This window comes from Schistocerca piceifrons, chromosome 5 (genome assembly GCF_021461385.2).
Source record: "Schistocerca piceifrons isolate TAMUIC-IGC-003096 chromosome 5, iqSchPice1.1, whole genome shotgun sequence".
Lineage (NCBI taxonomy): Eukaryota > Metazoa > Arthropoda > Insecta > Orthoptera > Acrididae > Schistocerca > Schistocerca piceifrons.
The window spans coordinates 353,517,622-353,545,613 of record NC_060142.1 but is presented as its reverse complement, the minus strand read 5'-3'; the positions used below and the strand labels follow the sequence as shown (position 1 = coordinate 353,545,613).

At 41.3% G+C, this 27,992-nt stretch overlaps 1 protein-coding gene across 1 annotated transcript in view; it reads right to left on the bottom strand.

Annotated features, from left to right (window-relative positions):
* LOC124798417 (HEAT repeat-containing protein 1) overlaps positions 1-27,992 on the bottom strand; it is a 286,351-nt gene that overhangs the window by 221,612 nt on the left and 36,747 nt on the right. The window contains exons 3-4 of the mRNA XM_047261815.1: positions 26,466-26,961; positions 25,467-25,783 (exon numbers count right to left, since the gene is read on the bottom strand). Of these exons, the coding sequence (XP_047117771.1) occupies positions 25,467-25,783; positions 26,466-26,961 (813 nt within the window). The remainder of the gene's footprint in view (positions 1-25,466; positions 25,784-26,465; positions 26,962-27,992) is intronic.

Sequence of the window (27,992 nt, the reverse complement as noted above, 5' to 3'; positions counted from 1 at the left end):
AAAGGCAACTCACTCACCCTTCACAACCTTTCCAGCAAACCTCAACCTCCTCTCATTGCACACAAACCCAGTCTCTCCCATCTACTCAATCTCCCACTTCCAGCTCCACTCCCTCCAAAACCTCAAAATTCCAATCACCACAATCTGGAACCACAATACCCTAATTCAGTAGTTAACCTTTGCTCCAAACCTCTCTCCCAATCGGACCGATGACCGTAGCAGTCTGGTCCCTTTAATCCCCAAAACCAACCAACCTCTCTCCCAATCCGAAACCTCTGTCCTATCCAAAGGCCTCACCTTCAGCCCCACTCCCAGATTCAACCAAACAGCCCTCGTCAAAGATTTACTGTCCTACACTCGTACTCTCTGCTGGAAATATCACTTTGCCACGAAGAAAAATGATCCTAATCCTACTCCTAATGATCCAACTCCCCAAGACACTATCCAAATTGAACCCTGCCCGGAACAGTTCCGTCCTCCGTCACAGTGGGACCCACCTCTCTTCCTCAAAATCACCCTCCCCAAACCTTCCAGGAATTTCTGACTTCCACCCTTGCCTCTCAATCCTTCTTAAAAAACCTTAATCCTACTCCCAACATCACTACTGCTGAAGCCCAGGCTATCCGTGATCTGAAGGCTGACCGATCCATCGTCATTCTTCGGGCGGACAAGGGTTCCACGGCCGTGGTACTTGATCGTCAGGAGTATGTGGCTGAGGGACTGCGTCAGCTTTCAGACCGCACCACATACAAAGTTTGCCAAGGTAATCCCATTCCTGATGTCCAGGCGGAGCTTCAAGGAATCCTCAGAACCTTAGGCCCCCTACAAAACCTTTCACCTGACTCCATCAACCTCCTGACCCCACAGACACCCCGCACCCCTACTTTCTACCTTCTTCCTAAAATTCACAAACCCAAACGTCCCGGCCGCCCCACTGTAGCTGGTTACCAAGCCCCGACAGAACGTATCTCTGCCTACGTAGATCAACACCTTCAACCCATTACATACAGTCTCCCATCCTTCATCAAAGACACCAACCACTTAAAACTTCCTGGCAGATTAAAACTGTGTGCCCGACCAAGACTCGAACTCGGGACCTTTGCCTTTTGCGGGCAAGTGCTCTGCCATCTGAGCTACCGAAGCACGACTCACGTCCGGTACTCACAGCTTTACTTCTGACAGTACCTCGTCTGCTACCTTCCAAACTTTACAGAAGCTCTCCTCTCCTGGAAGGTAGGAGACGAGGTACCGGCAGAAGTAAAGCTGTGAGTACAGCACGTGAGTCGTGCTTCGGTAGCTCAGATGGTAGAGCACTTGCCCGCGAAAGGCAAAGGTCCCGAGTTCGAGTCTCGGTCGGGCACACAGTTTTAATCTGCCAGGAAGTTTCATATCAGCGCACACTCCACTGCAGAGTGAAAATCTCATTCTACACCAACCACTTTCTCGAACGCCTGGAATCCTTACCCAATCTGTTACCCCCGGAAACCATCCTTGTAACCATTGATGCCACTTCCTTATACACAAATATTCCGCACGTCCAGGGCCTCGCTGCGATGGAGCACTTCCTTTCACGCCGATCACCTGCCACCCTACCTAAAACCTCTTTCCTCATTACCTTAGTCAGCTTCATCCTGACCCACAACTTCTTCACTTTTGAAGGCCAGACATACCAACAATTAAAGGGAACAGCCATGGGTACCAGGATGGCCCCCTCGTACGCCAACCTATTCATGGGTCGCTTAGAGGAAGCCTTCTTGGTTACCCAGGCCTGCCAACCCAAAGCTTGGTACAGATTTATTGATGACATCTTAATGATCTGGACTCACAGTGAAGAACAACTCCAGAATTTCCTCTCCAACCTCAACTCCTTTGGTTCCATCAGATTCACCTGGTCCTACTCCAAATCCCATGCCACTTTCCTTGACGTTGACCTCCATCTGTCCAATGGCCAGCTTCACACGTCCATCCACATCAAACCCACCAACAAGCAACAGTACCTCCATTATGACAGCTGCCACCCATTCCACATCAAACGGTCCCTTCCCTACAGCCTAGGTCTTCGTGGCAAACGAATCTGCTCCAGTCCGGAATCCCTGAACCATTACACCAACAACCTGACAACAGCTTTCGCATCCCGCAACTACCCTCCCGACCTGGTACAGAAGCAAATAACCAGAGCCACTTTCTCATCCCCTCAAACCCAGAACCTCCCACAGAAGAACCACAAAAGTGCCCCACTTGTGACAGGATACTTTCCGGGACTGGACCAGACTCTGAATGTGGCTCTCCAGCAGGGATACGACTTCCTCAAATCCTGCCCTGAAATGAGATCCATCCTTCATGAAATCCTCCCCACTCCACCAAGAGTGTCTTTCCGCTGTCCACGTAACCTTCGTAACCTCTTAGTTCATCCCTATGAAATCCCCAAACCACCTTCCCTACCCTCTGGCTCCTACCCTTGTAACTGCCCCCGGTGTAAAACCTGTCCCATGCACCCTCCCACCACCACCTACTCCAGTTCTGTGACCCGAAAGGTGTACACTATCAAAGGCAGAGCCACGTGTGAAAGCACCCACGTGATTTACCAACTGACCTGCCTACACTGTGACGCATTCTATGTGGGAATGACCAGCAACAAACTGTCCATTCGCATGACTGGACACAGGCAGACAGTGTTTGTTGGTAATGAGGATCACCCTGCGGCTAAACAAACCTTGGTGCACGGCCAGCACATCTTGGCACAGTGTTACACCGTCTGGGTTATCTCGATACTTCCCACTAACACCAACCTATCCGAACTCCAGAGATGGGAACTTGCTCTTCAATATATCCTCTCTTCCCGTTATCCACCAGGCCTCAATCTCTGCTAATTTCAAGTTGCCACCACTCATACCTCACCTGTCATTCAACAACATCTTTGCCTCTGCACTTCCGCCTCGACTGACATCTCTGCCCAAACTCTTTGTCTTTGAATATGTCTGCTTGTGTCTGTATATGTGTGGATGGATATGTGTGTGTGTGTGTGCGCGAGTGTATACCCGTCCTTTTTTCCCCCTAAGGTAACTCTTTCCGCGTCCTTTTTTCCCCCTAAGGTAACTCTTTCCGCTCTCCTCTCTTCCCGTTATCCACCAGGCCTCAATCTCTGCTAATTTCAAGTTGCCACCACTCATACCTCACCTGTCATTCAACAACATCTTTGCCTCTGCACTTCCGCCTCGACTGACATCTCTGCCCAAACTCTTTGTCTTTGAATATGTCTGCTTGTGTCTGTATATGTGTGGATGGATATGTGTGTGTGTGTGCGAGTGTATACCCGTCCTTTTTTCCCCCTAAGGTAACTCTTTCCGCTCCCGGGATTGGAATGATTCCTTACCCTCTCCCTTAAAACCCACATCCTTTCGTCTTTCCCTCTCCTTCCCTCTTTCCTGACGAAGCAACCGTTGGTTGCGAAAGCTAGAATTTTGTGTGTGTTTGTGTTTGTTTGTGTGTCTATCGACGTGCCAGCGCTTTCGTTTGGTAAGTCACATCATCTTTGTTGTTAGATATATCATTCCTTAGTGACTTATATTTATGAATTCCTCAGTCTCTCTGAACATTTTTGTCCCTCCTTTCATCAATCAACCGTATTATTTCTTCTATTACGCATGGTTTCTTCGCACTTACCTCCTTTGCACCTATGCTTTTATTTTCAACGTCTGTGACTGTCCTTTATAGAAAAGTCCGTTCCTCTTCAATGAATTGCCTACTAAGCTATTTCTTACCGCAGTACCTATAGCTTTACAGAACTTCGGCATATCTCTTCATTCCTTAGTACTTCCGTATCCCACTTCTTTGCAAATTGATTCTTCCTGAATAGTCTCAAACTTCAGGCTACTCTTCATCACTACTACATTGTGATCCGATTCTACATCTGCTCCTGAGTACACTTTACAGAAGAGTATCTGATTTTGGAATCTGTGCCTGACCATGATGTAATCTAAACGAAATCTTCCCATTTCTCCCTGCCTTTTCCAAGTATACCACCTCCTCTTGTGATTTGTGAAAAGAGTATTCATTATTACTAGATGAAATTTACTGTAGAATTCAATTAGTGTTTCTCCTCTCTCATTCCCAGTACCAAGCCCATATTCTCCCATAACCCTTTGTTCTACTCCTTCCCTTACAAACGCATTCCACTCCCAGGTGACTATTAGATTTTCATCTGCACTTACTTATTGAATTAACCATTCAATATCCTCATATACTTCCTCTATCTCTTCATCTTCAGTGCTGACATCGGCATCTATATCTGAACTATCGTTGTCGGTGATGATTTGCTATTGATTCTAATGAGAACAACCCGATCACTGAACTGTTCAAAGTGACTCACACACTGCCCTACTTGCCTATTCCTAATGAATCCTATCCCTTTATACTATTTTCTGTTGCTGTTGATATTACCCTATAGTCATCTTACCAGAAATCCTCGTCTTCTTTCAGTTTCTCTTCACTGACCCTACTACATCTGGATTGAGCCTTTGCATTTCCCTTTACAGGTTCCCTAGCTTCCCTACCACATTCAAACTTCTGAATTTCCACGTCCCAACTCGTTGAACATTATCCTTTTGTTGGTTGTTCACTCTTTTTCTTAGTCACCTTCCCCTTGGTAGTCTTCTCACGGAGATCCGAATGGGGGATTATTCTGGAATTGTTTACCAATGGAGAGATCATCATGACACTTTTTCAGTTATAGGGCACACATCCTTTGCCAACACATTATATGTATTGAATGCAGTGGTTTCCATTGCTTTCTGCATTCTCATACCATTGATCATTGCTGATTCTTCTGCATTTAGGAGCAGTTTCCCACCCCAAGGACAAGAGAGACCTGAACCTCTGCCTGCTCCTCCGCCCTCTTTCACAAGGCCATTGGCAGAATGAGGCTGACTTCTTATGCTAGAAGCCTTCAGTCACCAATGCTGATGGTTTTTATTCAAAATTTAAGCTGTGGGACCGAGGAAATTTTGATTACTAATCAAAGATGCTTCCCATAGACAGTGCATGCAGAGAATTAGTTGAACAATTTTCTGCACAGTCATTGTATCAAAGTGAGAAACACAAACAAACTGCAGTTGTTAACTGCTTATAAATACAACCAACTGGCTATACAGCATCCAGACTGGCTTGCTAAGCATACTTCCATGTTGCCGGCTTCATTTCAGCCAACACTTTTATCAGGTAGAGAAGTCTTTTAAGCCATATTTGCAAGAGCTGTTGAGATGTGGGAGAAATCAATGATTGAGATACATCCCTTGCTTTCTCTCTATTCAAAAGACAGGAGGTCCCTTGTGAGTAAACTCTTGATTATCCATGGCCTATTTCTCCCATTTTATTTAATTTATTTACTTATTTATTAAGCTAGTGAAAATTTTTCTTTTACCGGGGAGTGGTCGCCAGTAATAATAACATCATGTTGCATCACAGTGTAATAAACAATGTGTGTGTTGTGCTAATGGAACAGCGGAAACTGGAAATGATACAAAAAATTGAAGAAGGCAGAATTGATATGTGGAATCTATTAATGATTTATAATCCGTGATATTTGGAAAAACAAAGAAAAAATTATTCAATTTGCTAATAGTTTTGATCCATCTAAAGGTTTGTCAGAGCGGAAGGTTCTGAAATTATCTATATCACAGAACTGCATACAGCCATACTGGAATGGTGTCAGCAGAAAAGAGCAGAGGGCACAGACGTATCTGGCCCAATATGTACCAAATAGGACCAGTTTCTCTTCAAATCCTTGGGTATTGAAGGAGATTTTATTGCATCTTCCAGCTGGCTAACGAAATTTAAACACTGTCATGGTATCCGCAAGATTACCATCCAAGGAGAAACATGAAGTTCAGATAATAAGGGCGGTTTTGAATTTTGTAATGATTTCGAGGAGTTTATTGCACAAGAAAATTTGAAACTGGAGCAAATATACAACGAAGACAAGGCTGTTTTGGAAGTGTTCACCAGCAAAGACTTCAGATTCTGAGACAGTCTGTAGTGCGCCTGGTTATAAATGAAGCAAGGAAAGGAAAACTGTGATGGCTGTGCTAACAGTACGAGATCACATAAAGTTAAGCTTGGTATAATATATAAAGCTAAAAAACCATGCTGTTTCAAAGGAAAAGAAATGCCCAATTGAACTGTCCACTATTTTCACTAGAAAGGGGCCTGGATGGACGGCACAGTATTTCAAACATGGATCCATAATTGATTTATGCCACATGTGCAAGAACATTTAAAATTGAAGGGTCTATGTGCAAGGGCTGTATTGTTACTGGACACTGCAACATCGCATCCAAATGAAGTTGTTCTGAAATCGGATGATGGGATGACATTTATAAAATATTTACCTTAATTCAGCCAATGGGTCAGGGAGTCATTGCTGCCATAAAGAAAATTCTACAGCCAATCTGTTACACAAACTTATTGATGGGGGCAGCAATCTTCAAATGGTTTTGAAACAATTAACTGTGCTAGACACAATTTTTGAAGTGTTAAAGGCATAACGTAATGTAAAACAATCAACCATAGCCAACTCATGGAGGAACATTAGCCCTAAAATTGGTTAAATCAGTGATTCCAATGACAACTAAGACTGCTCATTAGCAACATTAACAGCTGTTTTGAAAAGTATCCATGGTTCAAAACTGTTGACAAAGAAAATATTTATGAATGGTTTGATGTGGACCACACAAGCCAGAACATGAGATGTTGAGTGACAGCACTACCGTTCAACGAGTACAAGGGAAATCCAAAGAGGGTGAATAACAGTAACATTCCTCTAATTTGAGAAACAGTAATCCGTCATGTATCAGCACTTCAACAGGCCAAAGGATTACTGGACTACCAGGAACAGCAAAAAGATGTTCAACTTTCTGAAAAGTTGGTGCTGCGTAAAATTTGTAGTGCGATATGTAAAAGACAAGCTAACTCACTGAGACAGAAATCAATTCAACACTATTTTGTTATTATGTGAAACTGGTTTGCACTCTATTCTTTGGGATTACTGTATCCTCACATGTAATATGATGAATAAAGTAGAATTTATTACAAACATTAGTTAAGTGACTTTAATTAAGAAGTTGTATTTAATTTTTGTTTTTTAACAACTCTGATACATTAATGTGTACTTTAATTACTGGTAATCCGCAGTTTTCAAGTCCACAATTACCGAAGATAATTGAGAGTATGCTGTACATCAATAGGTCAACATCACTGGTAGAGCTCCACGAGTTGTTAAGCAGACTGCAATCATCTTGGAGGAAATTGTGTGTAATGATCTCCAACTGTCCAGGATCCACAAGGTGACAAGGTAGGTATAATGAACACACACTTCCATTCAATGAAAAATATATTCTGATAAAAACTGCTTGTAATTCAATACAGGTAGGATAACAAAGGAGAGATAGTTGCTATTAGCAGTTACGTTCAGCATTTGGTTGACCATTCCCATACTGTTGTGGAATGTTTATTTCCTTCTGGAATCTCTTACACACTGCTGTGAACTGATGTTACTTATCCCCACCCGACCTCATGTTGAGTGGGTCCAGATTCTAATCTGCATATAAAACCGGCATGTCTAATGTCTTCCAAAGATCTTTGTTGTGGCCTTCCTGCATTCTGATGACTGGAATACTGCACGCTGAACACACTTGACAGACATTTTAAACCACTGCTCCCAGTAACTCTACCATACTGACTGTTGTAGACAAACTAAGTGCCCATATACTGGAATGGGACAGACACCACCTGCTTCCGATTTGTCCCGCCATAGTTAGTCTGCACTGTAACACTCCAACAGATTATTATTATTATTATTATTATTATTATTATTATTATTAAAATCACACTCACTGGCCTGATTACACATTTGCACGTGATGCAGCATTATAATCTTATATATAACTTGTGCAATATATGTAACAGTCTCCTTTAGACTTATAGAAAACAATGGGAGCTACATTGTTTTAAAAACATTATTTTCCCCATCCTACGACATTCTCTTGGTTATTTATTTCTCCTAAAATAATAGAAACAAGTCTTTCCTCCTCATCCCACCAGTAAGTCTCCTATGACCCATGGTTCTGGGTGACTTTTCTGAACTCTACCCCTTTTCCTAAACCTCACCAGTCCTTTTCCTTCATCCCTCTTCCTTAACCTTCAAGATCCAAAAGATTGCTAACTGTAATACATTTTTAAACATGCAGTCTCCTGCCACCACTTGGTGAATAGATTTTCTTATCTACACAATTACTTCTATTTTCAAAAATTGATTATTTTTGTTGATATACAAACCAGTCTTTCCTTCACAATGAGTAGTTTCCATAGCTATTTACATAAACTGGAGGAGAGCAGTATGGTGTCCCCAGTTCAAGTGCAGGCAGTTCACTGTTTTCACAACCTGCTTTATCTTTAAACAGAACAATAAGCGTATCGAAACATCATTTTGTAAGGCTATAAACATGACTGTAACAAGCAGATTTACATTCTTGGTTCTGCTCTTGCTGTCATGTTAGTTCACTAATATTTGTGATGTATTTCAATCCAGAAGACTTATGTGTAGCCCTATAACTGCCATTCCAACAAATGAAACTCCATATCATAAAACATTATAATTATTATACAGGAGAGCACAACTATGGTGCAAATTTATTATTTACTTTCATGTGGCAAATTGTGTCGAGCGAGAACACACGTCATCACGGAAGGAAAGTGAATGCATTAACTTCGCAAGAGGCACAATATTGCGTAGGCACAATATTGATGTCCCGTGCACTGCCACTATACTGGAGAGGCAGGCTATCCCATGACTAAACACCAGATTAGGACAATGACAGTACAGATTTTGGAAGACAAATGTATATTGTATTGTCTTTACTATTCAAGCTGCTAGTCAGAACTGTCAATTCACATTCACGCTCTGAGCTCCTTAGGAATGTTCTTTAATGTGCTATGAATGGTGAAGAAAACTGTAAATCGTGTTGGAGAATTCCGTTCCATATCAATGTCTTCCAGCATATAAGGCATAATCAAGCTGTATTGCTTTACCTATGGTTTAAAAAGTAACTAAAGAAAAGCAGAATAATATTTAAAAATCATTGCTTGCAACAAATCTGCACTTCAAAATCCCAAAGGGACACTTCATTCCTGCATGCTAGTGCCAGGGCTCAGAGTTATTTTTTGCTGGAAGATAATCAGAAAATTAAATTAGAGATGTAATGGGATGATGCCTGTTTTCAGAAGATGCTCAGAGATTACACAGCAACTAGTCATACCAGCAGCAGTGGTGCAATAAGCCTGCAACTACATGGCCTCACTGACTTGCAGTGATGTGACTCATTCAGCATCACGACTTGATGTGATGTTCAACAAAGTTTGGTGAGCTGTATTTGCACCAATAAAAAAATTTTTTTTAGATTTTTGTTTAAATAGAGGGAAACATTCCACATGGGGAAAAATATATCTAAAAACAAAGATGATGTGACTTACCAAACGAAAGCGCTGGCACGTCGATAGACACACAAACAAACACAAACATACACACAAAATTCAAGCTTTTGAAACAAACTGTTGCCTCATCAGGAAAGAGGGAAGGAGAGGGAAAGACGAAAGGATATGGGTTTTAAGGGAGAGGGTAAGGAGTCATTCCAATCCCGGGAGCGGAAAGACTTACCTTAGGGGGAAAAAAGGACGGGTATACACTCGCACACACACACATATCCATCCACACATATACAGACACAAGCAGACATATTTAAAGACAAAGAGTTTGGGCAGAGATGTCAGTCGAGGCGGAAGTGCAGAGGCAAAGATGTTGTTGAATGACAGGTGAGGTATGAGTGGCGGCAACTTGAAATTAGCGGAGATTGAGGCCTGGTGGATAACGGGAAGAGAGGATATATTGAAGAGCAAGTTCCCATCTCCGGAGCTTACATGCTAAAATAGATCATAAGATCCGTAAGTTAAACTTCAGGTTGAAATATCAACAATATAATAGAGTGTATACATGGACAGGAGCAAAAAAAGTTCCCAGATTTCCCCGATAAAAGAACAGTCTTTTCTGGCTGAAAATGCACTTTTTTCAGGGTCTTCAGGGTCAAAATACACTATTTTTCCACGTTAAGTGACACTACACTTTCACTCATAACTGTAAAATGTATAAATCATTTGAATAGTAAAGCTTTTAAACACCAGCGTAGAACTTCCCAACACTCCCAGCAAATACAAGGTCATTAATGTGCGACAAAATGTACACTACCTATTTTGGTATCATGCAAATATGAATAAGTGTTTACCAAATACAACCCTGTAGTTTCCAAACACAGAACACCAAAATGTAAGAAGTGCAATTCCCATGCTACGATACGGAAACAGAGAACATAGTAGTGCTCCGAGTGGCCTGGTAGTGAACTTCAAATTCTGGAAAACATGGCACTCAGCACTCAGAATGTGAATGTGAATGTGCATATGTACTCTTGCTTTGCAAAATACAACTATCAGATGATATTTTTCATCAAGAAAAGCTAAGCTTTTACATGTAGCACCAGTCATTAAAATTTTTTTTGCTGGTTTTTCGAAGCATGTGATTAGGTATAATCCAAAGAGCAAAGCATAAATTGCAGCAGCTGAATATTCCTGACAAGCATGATTGTAAATTCACTGCTGTGCACTGCACATTTCGTGTGTTACCTGGCTGAATACATATTCTGTCAAACATTTTGACATTTCCATAGAAAATCAGATTACTTGTGAAATTGCTCAAGAACTCACCTTGCACTTTTTTTTTTGTCGGTTAATTGTACTTTATGCCATCATTACCGCATAATTTGTAATCTATGAAACAACTAAAATAAATATGAAAAAATAACCTGAAGATTGGACTTTTTTAGCATTTGTTACGCTTTAAGAAACATCAAACATGAATGTGCCAGTAAAATTTTAAATGACGGACCTGAAATTTTTCTGAGGCTGGTCATTAAAGCGTTAAATTTTAAAAGAATCAAACACTCCACGATTTAAGAAATTCATAACACATTCTGACACATAACATAATTCGTCTTGCATTTAAAAAAATTTATTTTGAAAGTAACGCTTCTCAAACCACGATTTGCAATATTTTTCTTAGACCTGTACAAATGTAAACAATTGGGACGTCACGCTCCTCGAAAGCAGTCTGTTGTTACGAAGTACTGCGTGGTCTTATCCAAAAGCCTGCTGTCGGCAGATGGTTGTATGTGCACAATGGTTTGTTGGTATACATACTGCACTTTCTTTGCAACAAAAGTTTTGTTTTGGTGTTATTCTCACATTTATGTTTTACTACTGCAGTATTATTCTGCAGTAGCAGGCTAAAGTCAAATTCTCTGTTAGAGTATCTGCCCTTCCCAGTCAAAATTATAAGAATTGAATTAAAAACTAAAATAACGAAAAATTCTAGGAATTCTACAGAATTCCCAAATATTTCCTGGATGAAAAAATTCCCAAGTTTTCCCAGATTTCCCGACTGTCCCATGGCATATACAACTTGCATAAAGAAAAGATAGATTGCCGCTCACCCTAAATATGACACATTGAGTTGCAGACAGGCACAACAAAAAGAGACATCAGCTTTCAGCCAAACACTTCTTCAGAAAAGGGAAAAAAACACACACACACACACACACACACACACACACACACACACGCACGCACAAGAAGCAAGCACACATCCTGCACACAAGACCACCATCTCAGCACCTAGGAGCGAACAAAGTACAGATTCACACAAAACTGCAATCACATGTTCCAGTTTTCTAACACTGTAAGAATTTGTTGATCTAACTGAACTAAATGTTCCTAATGATGAAAAGAATAAGATTCAGTTGTACTTTTAAGTTTAAGCTCTATGTTGTAAGTAAAGAGAAATTTCCATATTCATGGAAAGAACAAGAGAAGCAAAATTGAAGACTTGAGGTAGAGGATATGAGGCCACAGATCTATATTAAGAAAAAGGAGGTAAGTGAGCAAAAGGCCTGCCCAAATATGAATATTGGTACACCCTTCCCCCCCCCCCCCCCCTCGATACCACTGGTAGAGTGAATGCAGAATAATGTGATCGGTAGATGTGCAAGTGTGTGAATGTGTGTGTGTGTGTGTGTGGGGGGGGGGGGGGGGGGGGGGTGGTAATGGAAGAGGGGAAATGCTGAGCACTGGAGGGGGAAGTACAATTCTAAAATGAAGCTTAAGCTCATATTTTTTGTGAATATTAAGTGGACCCCTCTTCTCAATGTGTAGGTTTTTATATTTTTTTTTACACAAAACAACTTTATCACCAGTCAGTTTTACATATTCAGACCAACCTTTACCTTTTACCCAAACATGAATACTTTCATCAGGATTTATCTTACATCAATTACAAGTATACAACATGAAAGGCAAATTACACATATAGTGAGACTTTCCAAAATCTTTATTAACCTGTTCCACTACATGATAGGTTCGAAATGCAATAACATCACAATCAGATAAACTCTCCAGACCAGGAACATTACTAACACCACTATGTACCCTAAAAATTGCTGCAGTAGACCAACCATTACCATGAGCAAAAGTATCATTAAGATCTAAACTAAAAAATACAGGACCATCAAGAATAGCATGAGCAGCAACAAATTTAACAGCTAACACCCACACCTGCATGGTGACCACCCAAAACGATCTACTCTAACCTCTGCATGGTTTAGTATCTAAAAAGAAGCCACTGAAAATGTGACAAAAGCAGCAATTTATTTTCACTTGACTTGTTAACCATTTGTAACTAAGAGACCAAACTAGTAGACAATCTGTCCCTTCTTCCTCGAACATACATATCTATATGACTATAGATCAGAGATAGCGTACCATGCAAAACCCAGGGGAAGGAAACCCCTAGGTCTACCAAAGGTTAACCAAGCTATGATAAGGGACAAAAAGAAGACAGAGAGACAGAGAAAGAAAGGGAGGTGAGGTGCCCCATCTAGGGAGCAGCTGAACCCCTCCCCCCCCCCCCCCTCGAAGCAGAGAGCAATGAGGGGACATACATCCCCATTCCCAACCACTTACCAGAGGTACTTCATTCAGAAACTGCCAAGGAAAGACTAACAACCTGAACAGGGCAAGAGAAGCACGGAGAGACAAATGTTGAACAAGTCTATCAGACCACATGGGGAAAGGGGGGGGGGGGGGGGGACTGTAGGGAGGGAAGAAGAGTAAAAGAGTAGGTAGGGGGTAGCCTGGTCTGGGCAGAGCGGGCAACAGTGTGGTTGATAAGGTTAAGTGACCCTCCCTTAAAGAGAGTGGTAAAAGCTCCCTTCGCAAATAAAACGTAAAATTAAGTCAGCTGAGAGGCATCGTCTCCAAACATCAAGGGTAGCAAATCATGGAGGTTGGGACAGTCCAGCAAAATGAGGACCACTGTCAATTAGGAACCACAATGGCATTGGGGTGGGTCCTCATGAAGGATTCAGCCAAGAATGGCTGATGTGGAGTTGGCAAAGAACGGTAGAGTCCTTGTGAGAGGCCAGCGTGGAGGACCTCTACAGATTCATAGTCTCCTTTATCATCTGTAGTTTGTTTGGTGAAATCAGAGTGAGCCATTCTGTAGTGCAGATCCCTAAAACTTGATGGCATACCCCAATTGGAGGTCTGTTTCTGAAATAGTGGATTTCCATGTTTGGATTGAGAAGATAGCAGTTCGGATGCTTAGGGGAGCTGTGAACATGGATAGCACTATTGACAAGCTGTTGTTGGCACTGATCTGCGATGGAGGGTCCTCAGCCTCCATGATAAGCTGTTCACAGGGCTAGTTCGAAAGACTCCTGTCACAATGCTGTATCGGACCCAGTATCTGCAATGCTGAGGGCGATGTCGAACAATATGCCAGACTCCCATAATCAAAACAGAACTGTATCCTTAAAGCTGCAGAAGGGTAGTGTGATCTGCACCCCAGGTGGTGTCAGTCAGGCAGCGAAATGTATTAAGGTGCAACCAGCACTTTCGCTTCTGCAGCAGTATATAGGACTGTAGATGAGGGGCCTCTTCGTACAGAAAATGAAACATGAAGAAATACAACAATTGAGCCGGACCCTTGTAAGTGTGACTCTATAAAATTCACAAAGAATGTGAATCCACTGATGACTCAGAATGTACCTATAGCCACACTGTTGAGTCCATGCAAGATGTGGTGGTTGACATGCAGTGAACAGTTTTCGTCTGAAGGGTTGGGTGCGTTCATTCATTTGTTTGAAAAGAGAAGTCAATATTGTTGTCCGTTTCTGGCCAGTTCCCCAGACACTGCAATGACAGGATTGAGGCGCATGCCCTGCAATCCTTCTCAGATGGTTTTAATAGAAACCATTAGGTGAAAAATCATTTTTGTGTTAATTATAGCTTTATATGTCAGCTTCATGATGATGCACACATCATTTTGTTAATGGTCCAAAAAAGTTTGCAACGAAAAATAGGGGTCACTGTGATTTTTGCATTTGGTGCTGGTCAAGATGGGGAATCCACATCAACCAAGAACCGAAATCGTTAAGTCTCCAACACACTGAGCAGTTGATCGTCAACGTAAAGTACTGATAGGGGGTGGAACAATATCAACAGAAGTGCACGATGCGAGTCTTGGCAGCTGAAAACAGAAAGCCATTGGTGAGAGCCCACGCCTTCACCTTTCGTATGGCACCTTGAGCAACAGTAGAGGCGAAAGTCATGATCATACAAGGAGGATGATACTGAGGACTCCACAGCTGCTGCTAGTTCACTGATGGCTACTAGAGGGACAGGGCCACTCAGTACATAGCCTAGTGTGACCTCATTGTTTTGGATATGAGTGGGTTCTTTGGGAAGCATCAACTCGAACTTTGAGTGCATGGTGTGACAAAGTTCTGGATAAAAATCCAGAACAGACCCCAGAAACCTCACTCACCTGTAAGGTAACAAGGATGTGGTACTGCCACGTGTTGTCATAAGCCTTTTGCAGATCAAAGAAGACGCCTTTATAGTGCTGACGTCAGGCAAAAGTTGTTTGGAATGGCGGACTCAAGGTACATTTCCTTGGTACAAAAATAAATGTGTAACATCTTCACTTATTTTGTCCCAAAACCCACAGAATTTCACATTTCATCAGCTATTGATGCCCCTTAAAAATTACAAAGTCTGTAGTTAATGGAATAACACAGTAGATTACGAAGTTTTGCTTAATAACAATATGGCAAAAACTCTCCTCTTTGCATGCTATCATTTGCCACAATCTCGTTTAGCTATCTCAAACCGTTTATGAAATATGAGGAATGTTATGGATATTTCACTCTGGCTTCATCACAGGCACACACGATCACAAAACAGCATGCTACATAAGATCAGTTTTATTGAGTCTGGTGGCAAATAGATATCCTCACCCATCTAAATAAAAAATTCAATATGTTAGTTAAAATTCACATGCAGTAATATATTATGTAATATGCACCAAATGTAAGATCACAATGACCCCTATTTTTCTTTGCAAACTTTTTCAAATTCTGCACAATGTCCTACTTAATTCCTAGTATCATAATAACTATTACCATTAACAAAATTATGGGCACATCATCATGAAGCTAACATATAAAGCTGTAAGTAACACAAAAAGATTTTTAACCAAATAGTTTCTGTAAAAAATGGGCAACAATGTTGGCCTCTCCTTCTGAACATATGAATGAAATCACCCAGCAAATCAGACAAAAACTGTTCATTGCACATCAGCTAGAACATCCTGTGTGGACTCAACAACGTAGTTATAGATACACGCCAATTCCTCAGTGGATTCACATTCTCTGTGAATTTTATAGAGAGATACGTCGAAGGATCCAAATTGATGGTTGTATTTCTGCATGTTTCATTTTCTGTGCAACAAGCCCCCTTGTCTACAGTCCTATATACCGCACTTATGTTTCCTTTTACTATCCCTGGCTATCAACTTAGCTGAATCTGATTACACAGGACAAGCAAGAGAAAAGTCATGTATAGTGTATTTAAAAGATTATATTATCTATGGCATTCAGATGATGTCATCCACTATTAACAGTGATATATATTTTCATTGTGAAAAATATCATAGTAAATACAATTACACAGTACATATCTCTTCTATAGACAACTATGCTATTACAGTGGAACATCATTAGCACATTTTTTAAGCGACCACAGATTTTGAACATCATATGCAGGAAAATGTACTACTGAAATTAAAAACAAAAAAAAATTTTTTTTGTAATGATTCAATTTTATCAGCAGTGAAAACGCAAAATTAAGTGTACCATATCTGGAGATGTGATGTAATATCAAGCACATTTCCTGACGCTATCTCTATGGATTATAGTTCAAAATGCACCTTTTCGAGAACATGTCTGGAATTTAACAAAACATATGAACAGTTGACTGTTTCTTTTGTCCTAATTTTAATATCGTATTGCCTATCTCAGTTAATACATTCATCACTCTCTAATCAATTTCAAAACATAACACTTCACTGTGTCCATTGCTTCAATAGCTTTTGATATTGTTGGAACTGGCAAGGATTACGCTCATCCTTGTCTTCACTTCCTTCTTGTTTCTCTGCCACCTGTTCCTGAAGGGATGACAGAAGGCAACATCTTTGTTAAATTCAAAATATACACCGAAGCTAAGGTAGTTAGTGTTTTCTTCTTGCACCATTACTTGCTGCCATTGTTCAACTGCAAATTCCTCCATTTTCTGGAGTGATGTCTTCTGCAAGCATCCAATGAAAGGTAGCCTTCTTGAAGTAGTTTGACAGGAGATTATGCTTCTTACAAAGTGCATCACATCCTGAATCGTTATATTTCTCACTGTAGTACGAAGGCAGCCCAGGCTCTTCTGTACAAGAATCTGTCAGTATTTCTGTTTCTGTAATTTTATATGCATTTGTTCAGCAGCTGAAGGTGGCTTGTGCAGTTGGGAGGGAAAAAAACACTGAATTTGTGTAAAGTGTATACAATGTATCTTCGGAATGTGCTGCCCACTGGTCAAAAACAGACTGACTTTCCTATTTCTAACACCCAACCAAACACCCCATGCACCCAACGGTTCTTCAAAAATAGTATTTGTTATCTCTGTTTCTGCATTAGGTGTTTATTTACATGGCAATATCTAAATATTTTTAGAACTTCGAGCACTCTTTGTCACTGCAATTATTAGTGGCATCAACTTTTCAGTTCTAGTTTCATTACAGCAGAGTAAGGCATCAGCCTCTGTTTACTGAATTTTCCACCAATGCATTTCGCTCCTCTGAACTCAACAATTTTATTAGGCAGAAGGTAAAAAAAAGACCTTGTTTCATCTGCGTTAAAACATCACTGGGGCTGACCTTCCTATGAATGATGGAAGCGTATTTTTCCATGGATAAACAGTATCAATTTTTACGCTTCATCTCAAACACATTTATACACTAAATTACATTGGTTCTTGAACCAACTGATCCTAACACTGGATGCTTTTAAATCTGTGAGTTTCACCATTATGGCTACGAAGTCTTTCGCGACGTATTTCCTGAGTAAAAATTTCTCGGTGTACATGCCGCGTCAAATCAGGATAAATCTCCGAGCTTTCGACCACTACCTCCATGGTCGTCGTCAGGGCTAAAACTGACTGTCGTGAACTAGCGAGGTTCCCACTTTTATATGCAAAGGACGGCTTCTTATTGGCTAGAATACGTATTCCAGCCAATAAGAAGCCGTCCTTTGCATATAAAAGTGGGAACCTCGCTAGTTCACGACAGTCAGTTTTAGCCCTGACGACGACCATGGAGGTAGTGGTCGAAAGCTCGGAGATTTATCCTGATTTGACGCAGCATGTGAGTTTCACCTTTTGTGCCATATATACTGCTTCAGCAAGAACCGCAGTACCATCAGTTGATATATTTGAAGCATTAGCTTGTTTCATCCAATTCAATAGCACATTTTCCAGTTCTGGAAACTGACTGCTGCACACTCTTTTCTGTTTGCTTCCTTCCTTCCAAACATGTTGCTTCAATCATTTGCTCACTGTTTTATTTAATGTTGATGGAGTAACGTTCAGTTTACTGCAACATCAACATGTTTCATGTGTGAATCTATCTCCACTTCCTGAATAATGTTCCACTTTTCTACCACTCTCAGCACCAAAGTTGCAGCACTCAAACAGTACCTGTATCACCAAATTAACATGATAAGCTGGGAGTGAGAACTTATAAACAAGTCAATTTAACATGCATTTAACGCTGTTGAATGTGGGACTTCCAAAAATGAATGCACAGGGGTGCCCCACATAAAACCAGTATGCAGCAATTAACTCACTAAAAAGGAATAGCTGATAGTAATTTTAAAAAACAGCCAATTACCTGTTTACAAGAGGTGCTTGAAATTGTGGCCGTGGTCATCCAAGCCACTTCACAAGCAAATCGACTCACTACATACAATAAACAGGTACATGAGATGACCCATTTTATGTGAAACACCCTGTTCTATGCAGAATATGCAGTAACGAGGGACATACCACTGAGATGCCACCATGCTGCCCGATGGAATAAGGCAGATATCTTACTGTCATCACTGGGATACTATTCTTCACTTAGAACTCAACAACTATGAGATTGCTTTTCTCTCAAAGGCATTATTGCGTTTAGTGAACTACTAATGAGTCATTCAGAACATTAGCTACCATTCTTAATTTCTGAAATTATCTACAAACCCTCCAAGAAGCTTTCTCGTTATTATTTACACATATGATTCAGCTTACAGAAATAGCTTCCTAAACACATGTATAACAACATAATATCCTACTATTTTTTTTTTTAAAGTAATCAGTATTATTTTGTGTTATACTGCAGTGTGACTTCTGCTCAAGGTTGTTAGCAACACCACATTGACAAGGGTTACAGCAGTCTGATTCAGTTGTACTGTCTTAGAAGCTGCACATTTTAAAAATTGTGTCTTATAAATAGATTCTGAAAAGAACATTATTAAAACGATGCCGCAGTTGCTTGGAGAGTAAAATGTTGCAGAGATGAAGTGATAACTAACTCCATTTGAAAAAGTCTTGGAAGGCTCAACAGTACCGACTGGCAGCTGTCGTCCTCAGCCTGTAGGCATCACTGGATGTGGATATGAAGGGGCATGTGGTCAGCACACCACTCTCACGGCCGTTGTCAGTTCTCGTGTCCAGAGCCGCTACTTCTCCATCAAGTAGCTCCTCAACTGGCCTCGCAAGGGCTGAGTGCATCCAGCTTGCCAATGGCGTTCGGCAGACTCTGACAGTGACCCATCCAAGTGCTAGCCAAGTCCAACAGCACTTAACTTTAGTGATCTGACGGGAACTGGTTTTAGCACAATGGCAAGGCAGCTGATTAGACGAAGTGATTTAAACACAAAATAAAAGAAGTGCCTGGCAGTAAGTATTTGGTCTGGATGTAACTTATGTTTAAAAGAACAAACTGTGTACATACATAGAAGCACTATACTTAATGACACCTGAAGCCTGATTCGGTGGTTGGCTGGATGGTTGGTTTAAAAGAGGGGGGCAAGGGACCAAAATGCGAGATCATCGGTCCCCTGTTCCCAGTAAAATAATTACACAAGGGAAAGACGAAAATAAAGGAGACATACAGCACAATAACAGGAGAAAGGAAGAACCAGAAAAACGACAGGAGGACAACCAACACTACTAAGGACAAAACAGGAAAAGAAAACCACAGAGAGAAGCAAGAAACATGTAGAAGGGGTAAAAACAAGAGAGCAGATGACCGTGGCTGGCCGACCACAAGAATAAAACAGTAAAGTCAGCCATTCTGTGGCACATTAAAACATCCACTCTACAGGCATTAGAGTGGAGAACACAAAGGGACAAAGGACATGTGCTAAAACTTATATACAATGATAAAACCCACTGCCACGTATAAAACGTAAAACTAAATTAGCCAATGAGGCGTTGTCAGCTAAAATTAATGGCAACGAGTCCAGTAACTGAAGAGTCCATCACAGGGCAGCCAAAGAAGGACAGCTCACCAAGATATCGGCACTGTCAACTGGGTGCCACACCGACACTGAGAGGGCTCATCACGGCACTGGAGGTAGCCAGCCATGTGTCACCCAAGCGTGGCCAATGCGGAGCCGGCAGAGAACCACAGAGTCCCTGTGAGAGGCCCACATGGAGGACTGCCACACATTCATAGGCTCCTTAATGGTACAAGGGTTGTTGTGCACACTGAGGTTATGCCATTTCGTCTCCCAAAGCCGCAAGACGTTGCCTGGGATTCCAACTTGACCTGGGGTCCAGATAAACACCACTAAATGACCCGCCCGTTCCAGGGCATTGTTGCTGCCAAAGGATGGCGAGGGTAGCAATGGTCGATAGCTTGTAGGCTGCTCAAGCAGTCAGTGCACAGAAGAAACGACTCCCCAAGGCATGAACAGATGTGCTCAAGAGCATGAGATGTAGCCACCAGCTCAGTAGTGAAAACACTGCAGCCATAGGGCAACGAATACTGTTCAATATGTCCTCCATGGACATACGCAAAGCCGACATGATCATCAGCCATCGAGCCGTTGGTGTAAACCACTTCGTGACCTCGGTACATGTCAAGAATCAAGAGGAAGTGGCAGCAGAGAGCCGTGGGGTTAACCGAGTCCTTAGGACCATGTGAAAGGACCAGGCGAAGCCATGGCCTAGACGTACACCATGGAGGTGTATGTGAATGGACCTCAAGTATAGGTGGTAAAGGCAAGGACCCTCATTCAGAAAGAAGGGATTGGACACGAACTGCAATTGGAAACCCTGACCTGGGCCGCAAATGCGAGAGATGAACTGCTGTGAGTGGGAAACGGAAATGGTGATTCGGATGCACAGGATAACTATGAATGTGTGCAATGTAACTGGTGAGCAGTTGTGCACGCCAAACTTGCAATGGAGGTACTCCAGCCTCCACAAGGACACTGGTCGCTGGACTCGTCGTAAAAGCTCCTGTCGCTAGGCGAATGCCACAGTGGTGTACTGGGTCGAGTAAACGCAATGCTGAGGGTGCCGAACCATAAACCAGACTCCCATAGTCACGGCAGCATTGAACAAGGGCTCTGTAGAGCTGCAGCAGCGTAGAGCAATCTGCTACCCAGTTGGTGTTGCTCAGGCAGTGGGGAGGCATTGAGGTGCTGCCAGCACTACCGCTTAAGCTGACGAAGGTGAGGAAGCCAAGTCAATCGGGAGTCGAAAACCAGTCCTAAGAATCGATATGTCTCCACTACAGTGAGTGGATCGTCATTAAGGTAAAGTTCTCATTCTGGATGAATGGTACGATGCAGACAGAAGTGCAGAACACATGACTTTGCAGCCGAAAACTGGAAACCGAGGGATAGCCACATGACTGCGCCTTGTGGATGGCTCCCTGTGGCACCACTCAGCAACACCAGTATTGGTGGAGCAGTATCAAATGTAGAAGTCGTCTGCATACAGAGAAGGTGAGACAGACAGCCCTAAGCTACTGCTAGACCATTAATGGCCACTAAAAATAGAGACACACTCAATACAGAGCCCTGTGGGACCCCATTCTCCTGGATATGGGGGTACTATGGGAGGCACCAACTTGGACACAGAAAGTACGAAGCACCAGGAAATTTAAATTTTGGATAAAAATCGGGAGCAGGCCTTGGAGACCCTACGCATATAATGTGGCACGGATATGATGTCTCCAGGTAGTGTCATACTCTTTTCATAAATCAAAAAAGATGGCAACCAGGTGTTGGCGTATGGAAAAGGCTGTTCGGATAACAGACTCGAGGGAGTGACCCAGGCGGAAGCTGCCCTGACATGGAGCCAGTAGGCCATGTGACTCCACGACCCAACCCAACCACTGACATGCCATACGTTCCAGCAGCTAATGGACCAACAGCTATCCACATCAAGCAGGTTTTTACCAGGTATGAGCACTGAAATGATGGTGCTCTTCCACCATTGCGATGGAAAGACGCCATCGTACCAGATCCGATTGAAGATGACGGGGAGATGTCGCTTATAGTCAGATGAGGGATGTTTAATCATCTGATTGTGGATCCGATCTGGCCCAGGAGCTTGGCTGAGGGGTAGTTCTCCGACACAGAGGCTCGAGCACAATGCTCAGCAAAGTGCTCAGCAATTGCGTTTGCGTCGGTAGGTAATACGCCATTTATGTTAACACCAGAAACACCTGTTGGGGTCTGGTACCTGAAAAAACATTTGACCTTAGTCCAGACTTGGGAAGGTGATGTATGGCACCCAATGCTCGAGACATGTTTAAAGGCTATTAGGTGCTCCATGGAAGGGTGCTGCTTATGTCGCTGTACAGCTCGCTGGCACTCCTTAACTGCTTCCGCGACTTCCGGCAACCACCAAGGGACTCCCTTTTGCCGGGGGCACCCTAAAGAGTGAGGGATTGTGTTTTCTGCCACAGAAACAATTGTTGCAGTCACCTGCTCAACCATCACATAGATGTTACCATGAGGGAGAGATTCAATGGTGACAGCAGAGGTGAAAGTTTCCCAGTCCGTCTTGTTTAAAGCCCATCTGGGCAGGCGTCCATGGGCCTGATGCCAGGGCAATGACAGGAAGATGGGGAAGTGGTCACTACCACAAAGGTCGTCATGTGCTCTCCAGTGGATAGATAGGCGAAGTCCTTGGCTGCAAACTGATAAATCAATGGTCAAGTAACTACCATGAGCCACACTGAAATGTGTGGCGGCCCCAGTATTTAAGAGGCAGACGTCGAGTTGTGATGGTAAATTTTCGACATCTCTGCCTCTGCCAGTAAGCACGGTGCCACCCCACATGGAGTTATGGGCATTAAAATCTCTCAAAAGTATGAAAGGTTTAGGGAGTCGATCCATCAGTGCAGTTAATACATTCAGGGATACTGCACTATCTGGAGGAAGATATACATAGTAAACGTTATTTCCTGCGCCCTCCTTATTCTGACAGCCACAGCTTCAAGAGGCGTTTGAAGGGGCGCAGATTCACTACAGACTGAGTTTAGGACATAAACGTGAGCTCCACCTAACACTCGATTACAGTCGCTACGGTTCCTGTAGTGTCCTTTATAGCCACGCAGGACAGGGGTCTGCATTGCCAGGAACCAGGTTTCCTGGAGGGCAATGTAGAAAGCAGGGGTAAAGCTTAACAGTTGCCACAGCTCAGCCAGGCAGTGGGAAAAACTGCCACAATTCCACTGGAGGATGATGTCATCGTGAGACTGGGAAGCATGGAACACTCAATGAGGCAATTTACACCTCAGGGTCACCTGCTGCCACCGATTTTTTGCATAAGCAGTCTACATCCATTGTGTCTGAGGATTCAGCGAGATCTAGGTCCTCAGCGGACGCCAGAATCTCCACCTCATCCACAGACGCAGAGCTGTGGTGCCACCACAATTCCCTTGGTCTTGGGGATCTCCTTTTTGGATTTCTGATTCAGTAGTGTATGACTGTATTATGAAAAGAAGTAAGATGGCTAATAATGAAAAATAAAGTAGTAACATTATAAAGTAGCAACAGGTAGAGATTTTCACACAGGATGTCCAACAAGGAATGGTCAATATTCAGGGATATGACAGAAATAATCACTTGAAGCAAAAAAAAAATCTAATGAACATGGGCTCAAAAGAGCATACCTTAAGAGCTATGAGCACTACTACACCTTCAACACTGTGAACCAATCTCTTCTACTGCAAGGTCTTCGCTTTCCGTAGTTTGAGAGGTGGTAGTACGAACCAAAACAAGAAAAAAAGTCCAGAAAACATGGGCTTGAAAGTGCATATCTTAAGAGGTATGCGCACTTGTTGATCTTCATACTGCGATATACATCTCTTCTACTGAACAAGTGGTCGTACCTCTCAAGGTATGCATTTTAGAGTCTATGTTTACTAGAATTTTTTGCTTCGAACAATCGTTAATGTCATATCCTTGAATATTGACTGCTCCTCCTGGAACACCCTGCATAAGTGACTGACAGCAAAATTGTCACAAGATCATTCATCTAAGTGGGGGAGTATTTGATATTACACATCAACCTGTAAGAGTGATGTTCAACCCTATGTTTGCCTTACAAATGAATGATACTTGTGAGCAATAAAACAATATAATCAATTACTATACGAGAGCACAACTACTATGTGAATTTAATATTAATTTTCATGAGGTGAGCCTAAGGGACAACAAGTGTCTTCGAGGAGGAACAGCAAACACAATAACTTCACAAAAGGAAGTGCTGTGGGGGCAAGATACTGACACTCCTTGCATCAGCAGCCTACATCAGAGTGGCAGGTCATCCCTTGAGTAAACGCCAAACCAAACAATGACTGTACAGACTTTGGCAGACGAATGACTACTGTATAGTTATTATTATTCCCATCTTTCAGTGAGAACTATCCATTTACATTGACATTCAGAATTAAGATGATGATGGTAGTGTTATCAAATAATTAAGTTCTTGTTGTAAGAAGACCACTGTATTGAATCTTAAGAATATATGGTGCGTATAAGTAGTGCCGTCACATTTATTTTAAGAAAAACAGATATTGTGCTCAATCATTATCTTTCAAAATAAACTGCATAAATCAATGAAGAACACTTAAAATGTTAATTAAACAACTAAATGACAGCAGAATAATATTTAGCATTCACTGTCAAGATAAACTTAAACTTCGAAATGCCAAACTGTTACTGTATTATGATGTCTAGGAGGCGAAGAGGCATTACAGCATTGTTATAATAATTATTTTTCATCTTTTTCATTAGCTAAGTAGCCTCACTACAAGAAATCCTTATGGACAATTTTCACAACTTTGTGACTTACATTATGTCATCACATACAAGTAAAAAATTGTTATCAACATTAATAAGCTTTCCATGCTGTAATGAAACGTATTTGAAATGTGTACACTTGTGAACAGATTAGGTTTGCTTGTTCTACATCTTCTAGGTGGTTCTAAATCTTTTCCAATTTCTCCCCTCTTGCCAGGATCTGTCTGACAGCTCATTAACTCATTTCTGATACAGAAGCAAGTAAACAGCTACTGCAGACTCACTGCAGAAATAATCCAGCTATTAATATGAATTGTACAGGGGAAAAAAGAAAAAGGAAATGGACACAACTCAGAATAGTTAACTACCACTTGAACTCAGATGCACAAAGTTTAGATGACTGATGAATGATAATTTCAATCATGGTATTTCCAAACTAAACCACACTTACATGATCCTGAAACTAGTACATAAGTATCAGTAAGTCTATTTTTGATTAACTGGCAATACAAAAAATTGCAATAGCATCTGTCACACACACACACACACACACACACACACACACGGAGAGAGAGAGAGAGAGAGAGAGAGAGAGAGAGAGAGAGAGAATGAACTTACTGAACAATCTTAAATACTTCATCATTTTCCGAATCTAGTGGAACTTCTGTAAACAGTTCATCTGCAAAATTTTTCAGTTCTTCCATGCACTCCGGCTGCTGCTCCATGGTGCACAGTATTTGTGACAACAATGGTATCAGCAGAGGTGTAACAACACCACCAGCTGTTGCTAGTTTTCCTAAAATAACTGGAAAATCTTTCCGCTTTACAATATTCAGTAATGCTTTCCTTGGGAAAGTACTAAGTGATTCATTCTGAAACTGGTACAGCTGTAACAACAGGAGGACTATTTCTCCGGTTAAAGAAGCATTCGGATTCTGAAACAGAAAATAGGACTTGGAACAAACTGGAAAAGAAACATTAATGGATACATATTCTTGCACTTAAAATTTTGGAACATATACAAAAATAATTATATGACAAAATAAAAATAATGTATCAATTACACAGCAGTGATATTTTATACTAACAACATTATATTATAAACAGTGAAAAATAAATTTGCACTTCCATAATCAAATCAGCACTTGTGACCACAAGTAAAACAATGATTGATTAAAGAGATGTGGATTAGTGAGGTATAATTAAACACGCAAATTAACAACAAACAAAAGAAAAAGTAGAATGGCTATTGAATGACAGCTAGATATGATAGTAAAGCTCTCAGAATATGCCCGTAAGTTATAATATGATACTATGTTGACCGTCTAGCAAGTGAACGACAATAAATGGTGAACTAAAGTAAATAGGCCCATTCACTGCTCTGAAACACAATATTCTCTGTCAATGTAAGGAGAACTTGCATATGAACACACACCAAAATATTTATAAAAACTAGGCACCCTTAATGAAATGCAAATCTACCAATGCCAGAAGAAGCAAAATTAAAAGAAATGGACTTGTTAGAGTGATAGGACGCTGTGGGAAAGTGAAAATGCACAAATTTTCATTTGAAAACTCCACAAAATAGAACAAAACAGGATTTCACAGCATACAAACCTTTGAGACCTTTATGATGATTGTTGTGAGTAATTTTTCTGACAGAAGAGATTTTCGTGCCAACTGAGCTGTGATCATGAAAGCAGAGGCTGCAAAATCAAAAACTGGTGAATGTAGTGCTTTTATCAAAATCTTCAGTATGTGCATAATCTGCACATCTAAGACAGACTTTTTGCACTCTAGAGCTCCAACAATAGTTGTGCTAGTGAAAGCAAATAATGTTGTCAAAACGGCAGCATTGTCTTTATTTACTTTTACAGCTTTAAGAGCCATTTCACAGACAAAATTTAAAAATCCAACATCACTAGCACAATGATTGAGAAGTGTGGTTTTTGAAAGTGGGACTCCTGGCTTTTGCAATGGATGCAACCAGTGCCATTTATTAGCAGGATCCTTAACATCAAATAGTTGTACCATACGCACAAACAGCAGACTTTCATGGTATGGAAGAATCAGCATCATCAGCTCATCAACATTATATTGGTTAATATGAAACCTGCAACATAAACAAAAACATCAATAATATTGACTAAGATAAGCGACTGATTCTCTCTGACAGTAAATTCAACACTAACACAATTCCTTGCCTTGTACTGGAAAATGTGATCTTTATCCCACCTTGTGCATACAAAATAATATTTGCCATCTCGCCATCTCCTTTTCCATAACCATACTCCCAACGTACAGATCCCAAATGGCATGGACAATTAGAGTTGTAGTGATGAAAAGAAAAACATCGTAAAAATACCCTGAGTGCCTGTTTAACATTGACACGGTACAACAGGAAATTATACTGATCATAATAGCTCAAGAACAATACCTTCCAATTGTTTTCTAATGTAAAATCATTTCCTCTAAAATCATATCAGTTTTTTCCAGTTCCCAACACAAATTGTGAATGGTATTAAAGCCTGTCATATAGAGACAAACAACTCATTATCTTAGGGGGGAGGGGGAGGGGGAGGGGGAGGGAGTGGCACAATTCAATCAACATTCCAATGTGTCTCATGTTCAAGCAATTTGTATGGTATGGGTATTTTCATAACACAAATCAGCAGTAGAAATTATTTGCCACTCTCAAAATTATGGAGTATACTGGGAAGCAGTATTCAGTTTAAATGTCCCACTTCTCACTTCTCAGGTATAATGAAATCACACAAACTGACAGACAGTTACCGTTTGTATATAAATTCCTATTACCATATTTCACAGTCATTTCTGATACAGAACACAGTCAGAAGATCCAAGTCATAGAAAATCTTGCTACTATTGAAGCCATTTAACGTTCAAACATGAGTACACATTCCTGAGGGAATTTTAGATTCTCAGAATCATTAATTTTTAAGAAAGTAAAGGGCTTTGTCTAAACTGGCCACCAAGTAAAAATAAATTTCAGTTTCAAACTTTGGAACCTTCATAACTTCATACTGGAATATTAACAATAGTAGGAAAACGATAAGACTGCTACGCACCGTAAAGATGGCCTATTGAATTGCAGACAGGCACAATGAAAAGACTGTTACACTT